This window comes from Myotis myotis, unplaced genomic scaffold, assembly GCF_014108235.1.
Source record: "Myotis myotis isolate mMyoMyo1 unplaced genomic scaffold, mMyoMyo1.p scaffold_m19_p_10, whole genome shotgun sequence".
In the NCBI taxonomy this organism is placed as follows: domain Eukaryota; kingdom Metazoa; phylum Chordata; class Mammalia; order Chiroptera; family Vespertilionidae; genus Myotis; species Myotis myotis.
In genome coordinates this window covers 77,972,979-77,993,226 of record NW_023416314.1, presented here as the reverse complement: position 1 = coordinate 77,993,226, position 20,248 = coordinate 77,972,979, and the positions used below count along the sequence as shown (strand labels likewise).

The 20,248-nt window shown below is 43.3% G+C and overlaps 2 protein-coding genes across 13 annotated transcripts in view; both read left to right on the top strand.

The window, feature by feature from the left end:
- Positions 1-2,655, top strand: part of RBM14 (RNA binding motif protein 14) — a 17,084-nt gene extending 14,429 nt beyond the window's left edge. Inside the window, exon 2 of the mRNA XM_036326510.1 lies at positions 2,524-2,655. Within this exon, the coding sequence (XP_036182403.1) occupies positions 2,524-2,540 (17 nt within the window). The 3' untranslated portion in view covers positions 2,541-2,655. The remainder of the gene's footprint in view (positions 1-2,523) is intronic.
- Positions 2,553-20,248, top strand: part of LOC118665246 (RNA-binding protein 4) — a 26,049-nt gene continuing 8,353 nt past the window's right edge. Inside the window, exons 1-6 of one of the 12 annotated variants that reach the window (XR_004970599.1) lie at positions 2,553-2,718; positions 3,648-4,070; positions 7,726-8,470; positions 8,825-8,845; positions 10,344-10,550; positions 10,668-11,109. Coding sequence is in view for 8 of the 12 variants with exons in the window: in XM_036326512.1 (XP_036182405.1) it covers positions 3,659-4,070; positions 7,726-8,462 (1,149 nt within the window). In the remaining 4 variants the exon portion in view is untranslated. The other 11 variants (XR_004970600.1, XM_036326512.1, XM_036326514.1 and 8 more) reach the window with 11 other exon arrangements.

Genomic DNA, 20,248 nt, shown 5'->3' with positions numbered 1-20,248 from the left:
ATTGAAAGCGGGACTCTTCAGTTCACAGTCTAATGCTCTATCCATTGAGCCAAACCAGCTAGGGTGCACCAGCTTGTTTTTAGAAATAAGTATCCATCTTAAGCTGATATTAACTGAAAATCCAGTCATTTGTTTTGGTTATCAAGAAGTTAACACGCATTTATTCATTCGTTAGTCAACAAATTTGAGTGCCCACCATGTGTCAGATGCAATTCTAACACTGGACATAGGGAATAAGAATAGGTCCTGTCTTTGTAGAACAAGTATTTGCTTGAGACAGGTGAGAGGAAGGCAGAAGATGAATAAACAAGTAGGATTTCAAGTGGATTTGAAGTATTTGGAAAAATAACATGGATTCATGGGATAGAGTGCCAAGATAGGGTTGGAGTAGGGAAATGTCTTTGGATGGGTGGAAAGTGAAGACCCTGGAGAAAGAACATTACAGTCTGAAGTGGGGACAAAAGGCAAGTGTGCTGGAACATAGTTGGGAGTGGTAGTCAGGTGTGTGTGTGTGTGTGTGTGTGTGTGTGTGTGTGTGTGTGTGTGAAAGAGATTGGGATATTCTGGGAAGAACCAGATTGGGTAGGGTGAGTTTGAAAGTTTTCAAATTGCAATGGGTTTTAAAAAGTAGGGGGATGATTTAATGTGGTTTACTCAGTTGGAGAACTTGGAAAAGTAAACATAACAACCTAGAGACCTTTCAGAAGGTAAATCAAATAATTGGTTTGGGAAACGGGTTTGAGCAGTGGTCTACAAACTGGCTTAAATTGAGATCCTGAGAATATATTCCTAGTCTCCTGTGGACTTGGAGAGATTACTACTTTCATAGAGTTGATTTCATATATGCTTTGGTATTTTTGGAAGGAAGTTTATGTCCAGGGCAGTTGGGATACAAATATTTTGGAAGATCAAACTGAAAGGTGCTGAGAGGATTTTTTTTACCAGATGTATTTCCCTGTCCAGATGATTTGTAACCACCTCCTGATGCTGGCCCCTCCAAAATGTGGGCACACAAGCAGCTGACCAACATGGAGTTGCTTTTCTTCATCACTGATCATACGGCCTTTACCCAGTATCAGCATCACAGTCCACAATGAAAATGGACCAATGTTAGTGACCACCACATGTGTCAATGTTGCAGTTCGGGGTTTACCTTTTCCCACTCTAGAATAAGTTATTGTCCAGTTTTCCACCATTTGATTTTGGAGTCATGTCAGGGGTTTTGTTTTATATATATAATTTCGGAGAGGAGAGAGAGAGAGAGAGAGAGAAACATCAATGATGACAAACATTGATCTGCTGCCTCCTGCATGATCCCTACCAGGGATCAAGCCTGCAACCTGGGCATGTGCCCTCACTGGGTGGGAATCGACGCTCAACCACACCGGCAGGGCTTATGTCAGGTTTTAAAACGCATTTCCAAAACCTTGCTTTGCCTTTCTCTTTATGACCCCACCCCTTTTTGGAGGGACTGCTTTGGATCGTAGTATGTTCTGTTGTCATTTCCACTCCTGATGATCCCTTTTCTCCTAAACAATTCACTGATTTTATCATGTTTTAAGTTCTTCCAGTATTTGTCATTCCTCTTTTATTAACTTCCTCTTTAAAAACTGCCTTGCAAAGGGGTCATTGCTTGCTCAATGAATATGGGGTTATGTGAAGAAGCCAGAGGACGAGAAAGAAAATGTGATGAGGGAACTGGACCCTCCGGAGAATGTTTTGATTGTATTTTGTTTGTAGCTGGTTGTGATTAGGCTCTTCTCTCTAAGGTCCATTCTAGGATTTTAGACTTACAGCTCTGGCTGATGGCACCCAATAAAATAAAATAAAAAAACTTTGCTGCTCCATTTTTTTCTCAGGGCAGGGTGGGGTGTTTTCTCAATTTCCATGGCCACACACACAGAAGCTGCTGCTTCATCTTGGATTCCAGGAGGCTAGTTCCTCGGGGGAACTTCTCTGACTTCTCAGCGTCTCCTGAGTAATGCAGCCCCAACCCCAAATTACTTGCGTCCATTAACCGTTTAGAGTTCCTTTTATTACCACCTATGAACATAGTTTTAATTTAGGGGAGCTCCGGGACTCCAGGGCAACAGGATGGATCTTGGTTAAAGGAGGAGGTTGATTTCTTAAAAGTGAAACGCTTCGTTATTACCGACTTTTGGGTCTGCATAAAGGTCTGGCCCGCAACATCGGGGCTGCAAGGGGTGTTTTGGGAGGTTAGAGGGAGAAATTTGGAGTAGAAGGCAAAATAGAGCGCGGAATACTGTGAGGGTGTGCACGAGGAAGTGGAGAAATGAAGCTTCACAGAGTTGGCGCCCTGCAGCTAAAGACGGCCACACCTGGGCCCTAATTCGCTCACCTAATGGCGGGTCGAGCCCCGCGGGCATACCCCACGTTCGTAGTTCCTCCCGCAAGCCAACCTCTTACCCAATCAGTGACTTCTGCTGCGCGAGGTTGGTGCTCATTGGCTTTCGCCTAAGAACTTGGCGTTACTGACGTTTCCACCTCTTCCCGGCCTCTCAGGTAATTGGCGTTCATAACAACCAATCAGGAAGAGGATCTGCGCGAACGCCTGCCTCTTACTTTACTGAGTGGCCAATCGGTGGTAGACTCACCTCCCCCTTTCTACCCAGAGTCACTGCTGCGACTGCCGCCATTTTAGCGTTTTGTCAGAAGCATCGGCGCCGCGAGGAAGAGTTCCTGCTGATTCCCGTGCGGGTGAGAGACTCCGACTCCCTCCACTGCCCTTATTTTGCTCTGTTAAGTCTTCTCTCACTCCCTTGGGCTTCAGAAGTATCCTAGTGGGGTCGTGGCCTCGCACCGGTAACAGCCGATTTCGGTGCTCGGCATTTCGCGGTAAGCGTAGAGCGTCCCTTCCCCCCACGGCCTCCCCCGAGAGTACCTTGCTCTCTCCCACCCTGCGCTGTACCGGTTTGGTTCGGCTTCTTGCCTCGAGGTTTCCACCGCGGTAACCGCGCTTCCCGTAGACTTGGGGATAGCAAGCCCGGTTCGAGAATTTTTCTGGCCCTGAGACATTGGTGTCGGGCTCAGGAGTATGGAGCCCCCTTTTTCTGGCCACGCATTTCTCCGTTCTGCAGGAGCCCGGGGAGGCGTTCCGAACGCACTCCAGCGCTTCCCGTACTTTCCTCACCCCCTCGTTTCTGGCCCTAGTCAGCCCGTTCACTCTTTCCAGAGGAAACTCTAAAACCCCGCTATTCTAAGGCCCACTATTCCGGAAATGGTGGTTACTCGGTTATGAGAGGAAGAGCCAGTTCATAATTTCAGGCAGTCACTCCAGCCAGCCAGTAGTTAGACCTTTGTTTTCTGACTATCCTTATCACGGGTAGAAAGGCCCAGTTCCCGTAGCGCTGCACTTACGCTTTCATTTCCATTCCCGTTTGAAACTATTTCTTATCAAATCCTTTGTGTATTAGGGCCCCTCTATTACACTCGCCTCATTCTTAATAGGTCTGTAGCCAGTACTGTAGGGGGCCTCCTTATTCCCACTTCCCTTTGTTATCGTTTGGAGGTGGTTTTGTGAGGGAGGGAACCCTGTTTGGAAACATTTGTTAGAGTGAAAGAAGAAGACAGTACTCTTTTTTCAGATGGGTGTGGAGGTCTTGTTAAAATTGTTTCTTCTCATCCAGGCAGTGTCGAGATGGTGAAGCTGTTCATCGGAAACCTGCCCCGGGAGGCCACAGAGCAGGAGATCCGCACACTCTTCGAGCAGTACGGGAAGGTGCTGGAATGTGACATCATTAAGAACTACGGCTTCGTGCACATAGAGGACAAGACGGCGGCAGAAGATGCCATCCGCAACCTGCACCACTACAAGCTGCACGGGGTGAACATCAATGTGGAAGCCAGCAAGAATAAGAGCAAGACCTCCACAAAGTTACATGTGGGCAACATCAGTCCCACTTGTACCAACAAAGAGCTTCGGGCCAAGTTTGAAGAGTACGGTCCAGTCATCGAATGTGACATCGTGAAAGATTATGCCTTCGTACACATGGAGCGGGCAGAGGATGCGGTCGAGGCCATCAGGGGCCTCGACAACACAGAGTTTCAAGGTGAACCACCCTCTTTGGGAAGAGGGCTGAACACAGGCTGTGTGCAGAAATAGGTTGGATAAGTAAAGGGAGAGGTTTGGGGTAGAAATAGAGCTGGTGGCTGGCTGATGGTCAAGATTAAGTGTGGGTGACAAACCTAAAATGGAGAATGCTTGGGATTCAGAGGCTTTACCTTAGGCAAATAAGACTCTGGGAGAAAAAAACCACTTGGCTTTAGTGTGGAGCCCCTAAGGCTTTTTGTTGTTGTTGTTGCTATTAGTGCAGCAGTACTTTCCTCTGAAGATTTGCCCAGTGATGTCTTTGGGGTGGGGGGAGGGGAGTAGCAGAGCACAGTACAGGCACACCTTGGAGACACTGCAGGCTCAGTTCCAGACCACTGCAATGAAGCCAGTATTGCAACAAAGGGAGTCAAAGTGAGGCGCAGCCTTTTTGTGGTGGAGAGTTTTCAATTTGGGGGAAAAAAATCTTTGAAAGTGTGATAAAGCAAGGTATCCTGTATCAGAATCATGCATCATTTTTTATTCAAAGAACCTGGCAAAAGCTGCTTAAGCAACACATTTAAGAGTAGAATCCCTGTTAAACTCCACCTCACACCAATTCATAATTTTTCAGTAAAGATAATTAGTTTTTAGATAATCGGTGTCTTTTTTTAAATATATATTTTTATTGATTTCAGAGAGAGATAGAAATAGAAACATCAATGAGGAGAGAGAATCATTGACTGGCTGCCTCCTGCACACCCACAGGGGACCGAGCACACCAGCCCGCACCCAGGCATGTGCCCTTGACCGGAATCAAACCCAGGACCCTTCAGGTGTCTTTGAAGGGCTACGGTTACTCCTGGTGCTCTTACCAAGATTTTCTCTTTTGAAGATGAGGCCACTCTACAATTAAAAGGCTAATTTCAGGATTTCTGAGGAGGATGTATTGAGATATGGGGAGGCAGTAATGGCAATGTTTTTTAACTGGGGAGGAGGGGGGGGCGTGGACTTTTAAAGTCCTTCATGAATAGAGTACTTAGATGGGTGCTAGCTTGAAGCCTTGACTAGATGGATTGTTTAGTATGCCTGGAGGGCAGTATGAGTGCTGCTGTGGACTGTCACTTTATTTGGAAGGTGTCTTCATGGTTTAAGATCTAAGCTTCTGTGCCAAAAGGCAAACATGAAGGGAGTGGTAATCATGGTGAGTTGTTAACTCTCTTTCACCCCCTTTGGGTCCCCAATGTCAAAAAAGAACCCTTTCCCTTTGATTGTAACTGCTTCCAAATTATTGGGTTATTCCCACAACTCCTTGCTACGCTTTTAACCTACATTCCAACCTTTTTGTCCAAACCAGGTAGTGGCTGCTGCTTTTCCTGAGAACTTCTCTTTTTAAGAATAATTGCTGCTATCTTTGCTATTTATTTCCCTCAAATTGGACCTTTCTTAGAGCTGGAGGTCTGATCATCATTCCCCCAAGTAATCATAGGTGTTGCTGTGCATTAATTATTAAGGAGAAATGTCACAGGTCTCTAGAGTTTAGTTTGTTTTCCTTTTTAATTGGTAAGTTGAGAATTATTTTGTGTCAACCACTTAATTGGGAGAAAATGCTGCTCTTGTGGAGGGTTTGTGGTCTGATACCTAGTTTTTGGACACTTTTTTATACTTAAGTGCAGTCATAAAAGAGGAGGTGGTGGTGTCTGCTTGTAGCAATTATGTGTAAGGAGGTACAGTGGATTAATTCAGGACAAATCCTTTAGCATTTGAACTCTAGGCTCTCTGCTACCTATACTTAGTTATTCTTGTCCTGTTTTTCTTACTATTAGCTATTCTCCTTAATGCTGCCTAGTAGAGTTTTATGTAGAATAGCATTATATATTAGTGGTCCTTTCCCATTTCAGTTTCTCAATATTGGGTATACAGCTGACCTTTGAACAACACGAGGCTTAGGGCTGCTGGCCCACTCCACAATCGAAAATCCTAGCATAATTTCAGTTGGCCTTCTGCCTAAGTGGATTCCCATCCTCAGTTGAAAATACAGTTGGCTCTTGGGACAATACCAGTTTTGAATTATGTGGACATAAGGGGGCCCACGCAGTTCAAACCCATTTTGTTAAAGGGTGAACTGTATTTATTTGTCATATAAAAATACAGGTATTTTAAAAACTAGCTTATCGCAGGACATTTAATAATCTTTTATATCTTGGATGTATTTGGTTGGTTCCTTGGTTACACCTATTTCTTATGATTTTGTTAGATGCCAAAGTGGTCCTGTGGGCAAATGCCAGAAGGACACAGGTTAGCACTTTAAAGCACTTAAGTATTTAATTGCATATCTTAACTCTTAACCTGCAACCTACACTTACCAATGTGTAAACCAGGGCTTTTTTAGTATTTTGGTCCTTCCACTTCTTTTCCGTTTTCTAGCCTCCCAGAACCTAATTTTAATTTTGCAGATGAAATTGTGTATTTACTACTTTCTGTAATGTTAGATGAACAGATGACCTGTTGACTCTCCCCTGGTTCTGACCATTCACTTCTTTGACATCTGCATGTTTGGGTGCATCACAGCCAGTTGCGTTAGAAAGTTTTTGCTGGACTTTTGCTTACCATTAAATTGGTAGATCATGTTAGGTGGTAACTGCTTCTATGAAAAGGTTTAAAAGTTAAACTTTTTTTTTTAATTTAAACTTTTCCAGAAAAATGTTTTTTTCTTTTTGGTTAGGTTTTCAGAAGTGATATTTTGCATTTCCAGAATGCAAATTGTAGTTTTTGGCAAAAAAATAGTAATAAGTACATATTCTTAGAATCTCAGATCCCTAGTTTAAGGGGAAAAAGTACTTTAGACTTGCTAAAATGAACAGTTCGATCCACTAATATTACTGGTTATTCACTTTTCTCATCCTCCCATATTTTTCATAATCTTTAAAAAAATTCAGGCAACTTGTGAACTCCCTGCCCTGTTTTCCTTTGATTCCACTAGGGGTCATCAAAGTTAGTTGTCAGATTGTCAAGTATCCTTGTTAGGATGAATAGCAGAACCAGTAATTTAAAGGACCCAGTTAATGAGTGGGCAGTCCTTCAACTTGTAGTTCACTCTTCTTCCCCCAGTTCATGAGTGTTTTTCCCAAAAATCTGAAAATTGCCTATCACACTCAGCCACTCAGTGATCAAGTCTGGATCACTCTCTGTTAGGCGTAGCTTTGGAGGGTTAATTTATTCTCTCTGAATTTGGAGTGGGGCGGAAGTCTGGGGGGACTAGTCTTTGCATTCCTTTGCTTAATGAAATCAGAACCTTTGATAGTAAAGATGGAAGTTCCAGAATCTTGCTGAGCAATCTTGTGGTTTCTTTTGACATTCATTGGTCTACTGTTCAGAGTAGTTTTTGTGCACAGTTACTTGGTATTGAATGAGATACTGTTTTTGTGCAAGAGTGGTTTCTTTCTTAAGCATTACACTAGTGTTAGGTGCCAGAGTGGAAACATTTCTTCATCTAATCTTTGTCTGAAATCAGGTCACTATACTAAATTTATTTATTGGACTTTATAAAAAAACCTGGCATTGAGTTCTGCATTAGCATTGTCTAGGTAAAGCCATTGCTATGACCAGTGTCGGGGGTAGGGGCTGGGGCTATGACTAAGAGTGATAGCAACCCTTCTTGCGTCTGTTTCTTCAAGGCAAACGAATGCACGTGCAGTTGTCCACCAGCCGGCTTAGGACTGCGCCCGGGATGGGAGACCAGAGCGGCTGCTATCGGTGCGGGAAAGAGGGGCACTGGTCCAAAGAGTGTCCGATAGATCGTTCGGGCCGAGTGGCAGACTTTACCGAGCAATATAATGAGCAATATGGAGCAGTGCGTACACCTTACACCATGAGCTATGGGGATTCATTGTATTACAACAACGCATACGGAGCGCTCGATGCCTACTACAAGCGCTGCCGTGCTGCCCGGTCCTATGAGGCAGTGGCGGCTGCAGCTGCCTCCGCGTATAATTACGCAGAGCAGACCTTGTCCCAGCTGCCACAAGTCCAGAACACAGCCATGGCCAATCACCTCACCTCCACCTCTCTCGATCCCTACGATAGACACCTGTTGCCGACCTCAGGAGCTGCTGCTACAGCTGCTGCTGCTGCAGCAGCCGCTGCTGCTGTTACTGCAGCTTCCTCTTCATATTACGGGCGGGATCGGAGCCCCCTGCGTCGCGCTACAGCCCCAGTCCCCACGGTTGGAGAGGGCTACGGTTACGGGCATGACAATCAGTTGTCCCAAGCTTCAGCAGCCGCGCGGAATTCCCTGTACAACATGGCCCGGTATGAGCGGGAGCAGTATGCAGATCGGGCGCAGTATGCAGATCGGTCGCAGTATGCAGATCGGGCGCAGTATGCAGATCGGGCGCGGTATTCAGCCTTTTAAAGCTTGAGGTGAGAGCGGTGGGGTGTCACCTGTTCTGGTTTTGCCGTACCTCCTACAGCCTAAAGGCTCCAGTTAGGCTGCTCTGCTTGCTTGCTTTTGCAGGGTTAAGGTAAGGTTACTAGCATGGTACAGAGGTTAGGAAAAAGTCCTAACTAGTTAACTTTCTGAAATATGTAAACACCCTTACCACTCATGGCTATTTTTCCAGGGATCCTGGTAGTGGGAGTTAATCTGATTTTATCTGTGTCTGGAAAAACAAAGAATGGTGTGATGAATCTTGGGTCACACCTATGTGCTATAAATGAACTGAAATTGAGACCCAGATATTTAGACTCAGGTGTGTTGTTTTTTTTTTCTTTCAGAGCCTTTGTTGAAATTCCTAGGTATGTGACATTACTAAGGTCTGCAAGTTTCCTGTTCTGCTTTGTACTGTGTGAAAGGTCTGATGTGACCTGTAGTGATAAAATCAGTAACTGCATAGTTAACTGGTCATCACTGCTCAAGTCCCAGTTACGATGAAGACTACCCAAATGGCATCATCATAATCTTGAAGCAGCATATTTCTGACATTCCTGAACAGTTCACCCACTATGAGCTTTATAAAAAACCTTATTTGATGTTAAGTTGGGGCAGAGAGGAGAGAAGTATCTTTAATTTATAAAATTGAGTTCAATAAGGAATCTGGGGCATATACTCAAACCTACTTCTCCACGCAGCTCAAGATTCATTTCCTGTATAGTGCACCCAGTCCATTGCTTTATCTTAGAATCTATCCTGTAATAACCTGTTTACTTTGTTCTACAAACTGCCCCTACAGGGTTAGATTTGACATCTCTCCACTTCTTAAAGATAGATAATATGTATACATACCTATTAATTTTATTCTCCAGGGTTGGGAGCTTTGCTTTTTAAGCCAGCAATTTTCAATACATAAGCTCAAGACTTTTTAAAACATGTAATACCTGACTATTTAATCAGTGGCACTGACCTCTTTTCCCTTAAATCAGCGGTCGCCAACCTGTGATCTGAGGGGAAAGACCACACTAGTGGTCCGTAAGGTCTAAAAGGTTGGTGACTGCTGGTTTAAGGAAACCTTTGGAACAGCAGTCGCCAATTGGGTGGTCCGTGGGGTCCGAAAGGTTGGCAACTGCTGCTTTAGATTGTCAAATAAAATAAAAAATGATAACAGCCAGCACAATGATAGCTATCCAAGGTGAATGAATCAAAATTATACCTTTTTTTTTTCAGATGGACAAAAAGTACATTTTTTGGTATGCCACAGAATTTTAGTAATTAGTTTATGTGTGCCATGAGCTGAAAATCGCTGCCTTAAGTAAATCACTCCCTTCATCTTTCCACTAGTTATGGGCATTTAATCCTCTTGAACAACCAGCTTTACCTTGAGTCCTCTGGCTTTTTCTTATACCTACACATTTTGAGCTCCATGATCCATTTGGCTTTACTTGAGAATATTGTGATGCTTGCCAGCTTGGGCTCTAGGTGTTTGAGACTGCTGTTGTATTAAAGGGTGATTTATAATGCCCTTTTGTTTTGAGTATTCCCCAGTGTGCCCCAGACATTGGGCAGAAGGTATGTAACTTGCCTAGGGTTATTAGATAGTAAATCACTCTTTACCGCTGGAAAAAAAACTTGACTTGTAGTTTACGTATGCCCTCTAGTACATTCTTTTAGTTTCTTCACTAAGCAGAGTGGGATGCCCTCAGGTCTTACAGCTTGTTGAATTGATGCTGCTTTTGCCTCAGTTTTGAATGGTTTTTAACTTGGACCTTGGTAGTAACTCCCAGATTCAAACATACTTTTGACTTTTTATCCCAGAGAGCTAATTGAAACCTTTCCCTTTTTCCTGCCTTCTACATACAGTTTGTGACGTGGAATTAACCTTCTCTGAGGAATGCTAACGTTAACATCAATGGAAATGCAATTCTTTGCCTACTCTCATGAAAGAAAATTTACAATTTAATTTAAAGAAAAGCCCCAGTCTGGGATTGCTTGACCTTCCTAGTTATTCTCTGGCCTTCAAGTTTTTTTCACTTTTAGAAAGTATTGTGATATTGTAGATGGGTACAAGTAAGTAAACTTACCAAAGTCATGTTAACAGACTTTGTAGAGATGTTCTTTGAGGTTTTAAGTGGGAAAGGCTTTTTGAGCTTTGCTGTAAAGCCCGTGTATTGTGCTCTCTTTCAGGTGGGATGTGTGTGGGCTGAAATTCCAAGCTGCGGTTGTGCATGAGAATACGCCCTTCATGGTACCCCGTCTCCGGGAAGTTCTCGGCTCTGTGCGTTCAGTCCCTCAGGAATCGTGGACCTTAATTTACCTTGCTAAGTTCAGACCGCCTCTTCTTTTCCTTTTTCCTGCCCATCTTCCTGTTCCTCCTGTCCTTCCTGTCCTTCAGTACTTCTGTAGCTTCCCATTCGTGTTCTGTTCCTAGCAGGCCCGTTGTGTGCAGAAACTGGTGGGGCTATGCCATCTCCTCACCTCCTGTTTCCAATGGGTGTTGGATTTGGGAATGACCCTGGTGAGAGTGTCACTGCTTCTGAGTCTTTGGCCCAAAGGCTTCTGGCAGGTGGACACAAAGAGTTGGATCACTTTTTTTTCTTTCCAGTGAAATAAATGGTTTTTCAACTTAGGAATATGTGTGCTTTGAGAGAGTTCTTGTTTGGCCTTATGTCTGAGTTATTTGTCCCTGGAAAAGAGAGAGGAGGATGTAGTTTGACATTCAGCTCTGGGAGGACATCACTATTTTCTTTATTGTAGATAGACTTAACAGTGCCAAAGGTAAAAGGGTTAATACAGCAGAACCCAGGCAAGGCAGTCTTATTCCAGTAAAGACTTCCTCCCATTGGTCCACCTTTGAAATTGTAAAACTAATTGCTTACTAGTAGTTTTGAGATGTTGGTCTTTTCCTGCTTGAGAAGTAGTCATCACCCACCCCTTACTATTACCATTCCAACTTCCCAATCAATACATTTAGTTGGACTTATTTCCAAGGAAGATGTCTTAAGAAAAGGACAGTTTTGAGGGAACATTCACGTTTTAGGTCATTGGAGGGGCGGCGGGGAATTATGGCTTCAACAGCATTCTACTACTTCTAGGCCAGTAAGTAACACTTTTAAATACCTTTCACCATCTATTTGTATAGCTGACAAAAATCTCACTAATACCTCATTACTTGTACTTACAGCCTTTAGAATGATTGGCATAGAAAAAGGACCACCTTGCATTGAGTTTTAGATTATTTAACAATAGGATGGATTGGTGAGTGCAGAGAAGAGCCACTTCTTAGTTCTATGCTTCTATGAAAACAGACTGTCTTCCAGATTTTATTTTTGTCTATACTTCCTTGCTCCAGTTTTAACATTTAGTAGGGCAGTATCTAATTAGGGCATTTCCCAGAATCGTTCCACAAATACTGAGCTCCTACTATATGCTAAGCATTATGCCTTTAGGAAAAGTGGTTATGGTGGAGGGAAATAAGAAAAAGCTGTCTTTAGTTGGGTGATTTTTCAGGATTTTTTTTTAACTAAATGCTTCTACCCTAACTGATTCTTTCTAATTCATAGATGGCCTAGATGGGAATACCTCTATATTAATATAATTTGTAATTTATTGAATATTTGCTCTATGTGAAACCTTGTGATAGGTGATCCATGTGTCTAATGCATTTTTCTGTTAGTTAAAATCTTCTATTCTACCCTCAGGATACAAATAATTGCTGAAGCTGGAAGCTGTTTTTGATGAGAGGTCAAATGATTAAGACAACAGTTCCAGGAAAACTGTTGGAGTGAAGAGGATTGGAGGTGGGAATAGTTACTCCTATGGGTCGGAAGTGGTCAATGACTAAGATTATGACTAATATCTAGGCTGGGTACTTTGCTTGTATTTGTCTTTTTTTTATCTTAACCTAGTTGGGTTGGTTTTCCACCACTTTGGAGGGTTGTGTCTGCTTTGTTCCCCTTTTCTCTTAAAATACAGACCTGTCACAAATCTAAACTTTTATTGATATACTGCTTGGTCTTATGGGTGGGATTAGCAAGTTTTAAAAGATGGAGACTAACAGTATTCATTGATTCAACAAATAGTGTGACACTGTATAAGGTGTAAAGTGCCAGGGATGCCTACTGTTCTGGAGCTTACTTTTTAAAAAAATATATTTTTTTATTGATTTCACAGGTAGAAACATCAATGATGAGAGAGAATCATTGATTGGCTGTCTCCAGCACGCCCCACACTGGGGGTCAAGCCTGAAACTCAGGCATGTGCCCCTGACCAGAATTGGACCTGGGACTCTTCAGTCCATAGGCTGACACTATCCACTGAGCCAAACCAGCCAGGGCATCTGGCATATTTTTTTGCATCTGGTTGTGGTGCAGCCAATTGGTGGGCAAGGTTTCTAGCTTGAATGTTGCTAAGGTTGATCTCTTAGGAGGTGGCCCACCATGAGGCTGTCCTCGGACAATGATGGCACACCCTGGCAGGACCATCTTGAATATTGCCCTGGTGCACAGTGCGACTGTGGACCCCTTGGGGGAGCTGCAGCTGTGGGCGGAGGAGGCCATATGTAGAGATAAAAAGACAGCGAGTAAGGTGGAAAGTCAGCTAGGAGGTGTCACCGTGGGTGTTGGTGAGAGGCTGCTGCAGCGAAGCGTGGGCGACAAACGACTCTGGGCAGGTCGGACATGTTGGGTGCTCAAAGGAGCAGCAGACTGGGCCATTTCTTCACTCCTTTTTGTAGCAAAACTCGAAAGCTTTTTCTCTGGTTTCTGTTTCCAATTATTGCCTTCCATTTTCTATTCAACCTTCTTTAATCTGACTTATACAACCCTGCCAATCCGCAGAAACATTGCTAGTGATTTCATGTTGCTAAGGAATATGGTCAGGTTTTGTTTTTATAAACTTCAAAGATCTTGCTCATTATATTGTGGTGGTTTCTCTGGGTTTTTTAAAAGTTGTTACTTATTTTAGAGGAAGGGAGAGAGAGAATTGGAAGAGCTAGAACAATATATAGGTGTGCAGATTACTGTAATAAATAGGGTGGCCAAGCCTCATTGAGAAATTGAGATTTGAGCATACTTGAATGAGATGAGAGTTAGCCAAATAGACTTCTAGAATTCCAAATAGAACAGTTTTAGCAAGGGCCCCCAAGGTTCCAGATTGTAGCTGACCTAATAGGATACCAGGGGCAAGAGTGGAGTGATGAGGAGATAGTAGTAGAAGAGCAGGTTGGAAAGTTAAACAGTGATCATCTAGGGCAGTGATGGCGAACCTATGACACGCGTGTCAGAGGTGACATGTGAACTCATTTTTTTGGTTGATTTTTCTTTGTTAAATGGCATTTAAATATATAAAATATCAAAAATATAAATCTTTGTTTTACTGTGGTTGCAAATATCAAAAAATTTCTATATGTGACACGGCATCAGAGAAAAGTTAGGGTTTTTCAAAATGCTGACACGCCGAGCTCGAAAGGTTCGCCATCACTGATCTAGGGCAGTGGTCGGCAAACCGCGGCTCGCGAGGCACATGCGGCTCTTTGGCCCCTTGAGTGTGGCTCTTCCACAAAATACCGACTTCTGCGCACGGGCCACGAAGTTTCTATCGCACTGTATGTGCACGGGCCACGAAGTTTCTATCGCACTGTATGTGCGCGCCCGCATGTGGTATTTTGTGGAAGAGCCACACTCAAGGGGCCAAAGAGCCGCATGTGGCTCACGAGCGCGGTTTGTCGACCACTGATCTAGGGCCTTTTCGGCCTTTATTCTGAATGAAATAGCCTTGCATTCTTTTTAACCAGAGGAGTATTATGTGATGTGCTTTTTTTTTTTTAAAAATATATTTTACTGATTTTTAAAAAAATATATTTTATTTTATTTTTTTACAGAGAGGAGGGGAGAAGGATAGAGAGCCAGAAACATCAATGAAAGAGAAACATCGATCAGCTGCCTCCTGCACTCTCCCCACTGGGGATGTGCCCGCAACCAAGCTACATGCCCTTGACTGGAATCGAACCTGGGACCTTCAGTCTGCAGGCCGATGCTCTATCCACTGAGCCAAACCAGTCAGGGCTTTATTGATTTTTTACAGAGACGAAGGGATAGGGATAGAGAGAAACATCGATGAGCAAGAAACATGGACCAGCTGCCTCCTGCCCACCCTCCACTGGGGATGTGCCCACAGCCAAGGTACATGGCCTTTACTGGAATCAAACCTGGGACCCTTCAGTCCGAAGGCCGACGCTCTATCCACTGAGCCAAACCGGTTAGGGCATGATGTACTTTTTAAAAAATGGCTTTATTGCCATTTTTCATAAATCACAATTTTTAAGAATGTAATTTGACATATTTTGATTATGTAACCATCACCCCAGTCAGGATATAGAACATTTTTGTCACCAATGCTGCTTTGCAGTTACCCTCTCAGTCCCTGGTCAATTCTTAGTCTTCATCTACCTGTTTATATCTTTGGTATTAGTATCTTGACATAGGTGATTACTATGTTCCTTAACACTTAATTCATTTGACTTCCAGGACACGATCCTCTTGGTTTTCCTACCTTCTTAGTTTCCTCTGCTGATTCCTCTCTGACCTCTTGATTTTCGACACTCTATGGTTCAGATTTTGGTCTCTGGTGATCCTGTGGATTCACATGCCATTCTGTATACAGAAATTCCCAATTTATATCACCAGTTCACATCTCCCAAACTCCAGCCTCATATCCTACTTCCCATTTGATATTTTGCTTGGGTGTCTGATATTTCAAACACAACTTGTATAAAACGAAACTTCTGGTTGTCGTGGTTGAGTATTGACCTATGAACCTGGAGGTCACAGTTTGATTCCCTGTCAGGGTACATGCCCTGGTTGCTGGATCGATTCCAGTGTGGGTTGTGCAGGATGCAGTCAGTGATTCTCATCATTGATGTTTCTAGCTCACTCTCCCTCTCCCTTCCCCTCTGAAATCAATTTTAAAAACACAACTTGTATAAAACGAAACTTCTGGTCGTCGTGCGCCACCCCCCCCGCCCCCCCTCGTATCTTTCCCCCATCTCTTGTGATGACAACTTCATCTTCAGTCACTCTGGCCGAAAAACTTGGGGGTATAACCCCCATTCAGCACACTAGGAAATCGTGTCAGTTCTACTTCACACTTTAGTCACAGCCACCATCATCTCTTAATCTGGATTTCCTAAGTTCTTTCCTAATTGATCTCCCTGCTTCTACATTGTCTACTATCTAGTCCACCCATGGGCAAACTACGGCCCGCGGGCCGGATTGGCCCGTTTGAAATGAATAAAACTAAAAAAAAAAAAGATCTTACCCTTTTATGTAATGATGTTTACTTTGAATTTATATTAGTTCACACAAACACTCCATCCACGCTTTTGTTCCGGCCCTCCGGTCCAGTTTAAGAACCCATTGTAGCCCTCGAGTCAAAAAGTTTGCCCACCCCTGATAGTCACAGTATAGCAGACAGAGTGATCCTTTAAAAATAGAAATCAGGTAATGTCACAGCTAACACAAAGGCTTTTCTTTTAATTAAATTTCTTGGCCCAGCCAGTGTGGCTCAGTGGTTGAGTATTGACCTATGAACCTGGAGGTCACAGTTCGATTCCCTGTCAGGGTACATGCCCTGGTTGCTGGCTCGATTCCCAGTGTGGGTTGTGCAGGAGGCAGTCAGTCAATGATTCTCATCATTGATGTTTTCTAGCTCACTCACTCTCCCCCTTCCTCTCTGAAATCAATTTTAAAAAATTGAATTTGTCAGGGTGACATTGGTTAATGGAACTATACAGTTTTCAGGGGTACAATCAATTCCATAATGCAATATATATATATTTATTTTATATTGTGTTCACCACCCCAAATAAGTCTTTGATCACCATTTATTCCCTCTTTACCTTCTCCTATCTTTCTCACCCCTGCCCCCCCCCCCCCCCCCCCCCGCCCCTTAGCCCTAGGTTTTTCATTTAGACTAAAGATCAGAGTCCATGGACAAGCCTTTAAGGCCCTTTGTGATCTTCCTCCTCCTCTTAGCTCTACGAATTTATTCTACTCTCCTTTGCTCGCAAAGCTTCAGCCATACTATACTGGACGGACTTTTTGTAGATCTATTGAAGACACGCCAGGCCTCTCCTCCCTTAGCATTTGCACCAGCTAATCCTCTCTGGATTGTCCAACAGTAGATTTGAGTTTTTAAGGTGAAAAAAAAAATTTGATACGTTTTCGGGGCAATAAAAATGAATCTGGCTCTATCCTCTTTTCCATGTTCCTCTTTAGGTGGTATCTTCAATTCCCTTGGCTTTACTGTCTAGATTACAAATATTTCCAAATGTGTGTCTCGAGCCCAAAACTTTATTCTCTGCTTAAACAAGCTGTATCTGGCCAAGAGGCCATGAAAGCTTGATACTTGAATCTGCACCCACGGTTCCTTCTTTTAAAAAAAAATTTTTGATTTTTTTTTTACAGAAAGGGAGAGGGATAGAAACATCGATGAGAGAGAAATATCGATCAGCTGCCTCCTGCACACTCCCTTACAGGGGATGTGCCCGCAACCAAGGTACACGCCCTTGACTGGAATCAAACCTGGGACCCTGGAGTCCACAGGCTGACACTCTATCCACTGAGCTAAAGTTAGGGCCCATGGTTCCTTCTAATTTGGAAACCCCCTGATCTGTCCCAACAGGTATTTAAAGTTTCTCTGAGGACAGTGGTCATCAGTAAATGCTACTGGTTGTCAAGAGGAAAGGGTCAAAAGAGAAGAGAAAAACTTGATTATATAAGAAGAGACAGTGAAGACCTCTTATATAATGTTACAGACATTGGTTGGGTTTTTTTATGTGCTAGAAACTGGACCTCTGCAATTTTCACATCAAATCACCCCACCCCTTCCTTTCATTTCCCTAGGACCTATGGATTGTAGGCCAGTGATGCTGATGAACATCCTGCAGGATAAGCTCACCTGCCCCCACAAAGTTATCCAGTCCCAAATGTCAGTAGTACCAAGGCTGAAACCCTCTTCTAGGTGATTTTATCAATCCCTTGGCTTTGTATACCATCTGAAATAGTGCTGCCCAACATGATAGTCATAGCCACATACTGTGCTGTGAGTGTAAAATACCTAAGGGATTTGAAGAACAGTATGAAAAAGATGTAAAATACTCATTTTTAAAATGATTATATGTTGAAATGATGTTTTGGAAATAGTCAAATAAAATACATTATTAAAAAGCATAGTTAATTTTACCTGTTTCTTTTTACTTTGCTAAATTGGCTATTAGAGCTTTTCAAATTACATACGTGGCTTGCATTTGAGGCTCACAGTATATTTTTATTGGCTAATGCTGATATGGATGGGGAAAGCTCAAATTTACATTCTTGTCTCAAACCTCTCCACTCAAAGTTCACAGATCCAAAGACCTATAGTAAGTCCTCACTTAATGTAATTGATAGGTTATAATGAAATCAGTTTTATGTGCTAATTGATAGTAAGTAGTTAAGTTCTTATAGCATTCTCTTTAATGTTAAAACAACTTTGAATGAGGATCTGCCGTACTTGAGATTCTCCTGGGTTGTCTTAATATATCTCAAACCTGTTGTCTGAAATAAAACTCCTGAATCTCCCCACTCCAAAATAATTTCTCCATTTGTTTAAATGGTATTACTATCTATGTAGGTGCTTCCCAGTAGTTATCCTTGACTCTTCCGTGTTTCTCATTCCCCAACCATTCTTTAGCATGTATCAAATGTTGCCACTTCTGTTCATGTCTTTGCCACAATATAGTCAAGACCATACAGTCATCCTGTAGGACTACTACAGTGACTGCCTCTTGGCATATCATTTCCTTTTTTCCCTCTCTTCAATTTAATCTCCAGTTGTTGAGATGATATTAACTGTAAATCAGATAGTCAACTCCATAACTTAGAACCTTTCAGTAATACCCTATTGTACTTAAAATAAAAAGCCAATTCCCTATCTTGGTCATAATGTGGCCTCTACCCCACACTTGTGTCATATCAGGTCCTTAACCACCTCTAACCATACTGACCCTCCTTTCAGGTCCTCAAACTCCTGCTTCAATGCCTTTCAACCTGGGAGAACCTTCTACTAGATCACTTTAGGGCTAATTTATCCTTCAGTTCTTAGCTTCAGGATCAAGCATCAGAGGGCCCTTTCTGATAATCTGTAAGAAAATGCTCTTTTCCATTTCCCCCACCAGTATACCCAGTTTGTCTGCTTTGTAGTAGTTTTCTCTATTTTTTTGCTTTTTTATTAGCTAACTAGAGGCCCAGTGCACGACATCCCTCAGCCTGGCCTGCACCCTCTCACAGTCCAGGACCCCTTGGGGGATGACCAACTGATGGCTTAGGCCTGCTTCCCGCCATAGGGGAGCAGCGGACCTAAGCCAGCAGGCAGACATCCTTAGTGCTGCCATGGAGGCAGGAGAGGCTCCTGCCACCGCCGCTGTGCTCGCTAGCGAGCCTGGCTTCTGGCTGAGTGGCACTCCCACAGGGGCAGCACACTGACCACCAGGGGGCAGCTCCTGCATTGAGCTTCTGCCCCCTGGTGGTCAGTGAAGTGTCCTAGCAACCGGTCGTTCTGCCATTTGGTCAATTTGCATATTAGCCTTTTATATAGGATACTTTCCTTAGGGGTTAGAAAATTAATTGCTCCAGTGCCTAACACAAAACAGGCATTTGATGATAAATGTATATATGGAAGCTGCCATTGAACGGTATGCTCTTCTTGGTAAAATATTAACCTCTGCCTTATCCATTCAGGCTTAGTACACTGTCAATAGTCATTCCAGAAACACTGCCAGCATAGGACCAGGTCGTGGGGTAGGATTTGTGGGTGGCTGCTGTTAGGGCTGGAGTCTTGCCCCATCCTGTAGTCTTCAGCAGTCAGGTGGTGGAACTGTTTAATAACCTAGCAGGGCCCTTTAGCTTTGAGATTTGGTGATCCTAAATGCAGAGCTTGAGCAGGTTTGTCTCTAGGTCCCACAGCTGGGCAAGAAATGGAAAGGGGGGGAGATGGGATCTGATGATCATAGCTCTCCTCCATCTCCCTGCACAGATAGTCACTATTGTTTTCACAGTACCCTGTCCTTGTCCCTACCTAGCATTTATCAGATGTAATTAGGGTTTGCTTCTCTACTAGGAACCACATGTCTTGTTCACCACCCAAATCCTGGCTCATAGTAGGAATTCAAATTAATTCAGGAGCTTTTAGTGTGAGGGGCCTCAGTAGATTCTGAAATGGTCAATGTACCCACAACATGCAATTTCTCATTTAAGAACTGAGGCTTAGAAATTAACACATTTGTTCCTACTCAGCAGTCTTCTTACATTGGATAAAAGCTAACCCTTTTCCCAGTGTTACCTACTCTAGGAATGAAAGGATTTTCTAAGGGAAAAAGAATTTATGATTCATCAAGGCTATTTTCCTCACATAAGGAACCTATTCTACCATCTAAACCAGCGGTCACCAACCTTTCAGACCTCATGGACCACCAGTGGCCCAAGGACCACCGGTTGGTGACTGTTGATCTAAACCAGCCGTGGGCAAACTACGGCCCGCGGGCCGGATCCGGCCCGTTTGAAATGAATAAAACTAAAAAAAAAAAAGACCGTACCCTTTTATGTAATGATGTTTACTTTGAATTTATATTAGTTCACACAAACACTCCATCCATGCTTTTGTTCCGGCCCTCCGGTCCAGTTTAAGAACCCATTGTGGCCCTCGAGTCAAAAAGTTTGCCCACCCCTGAT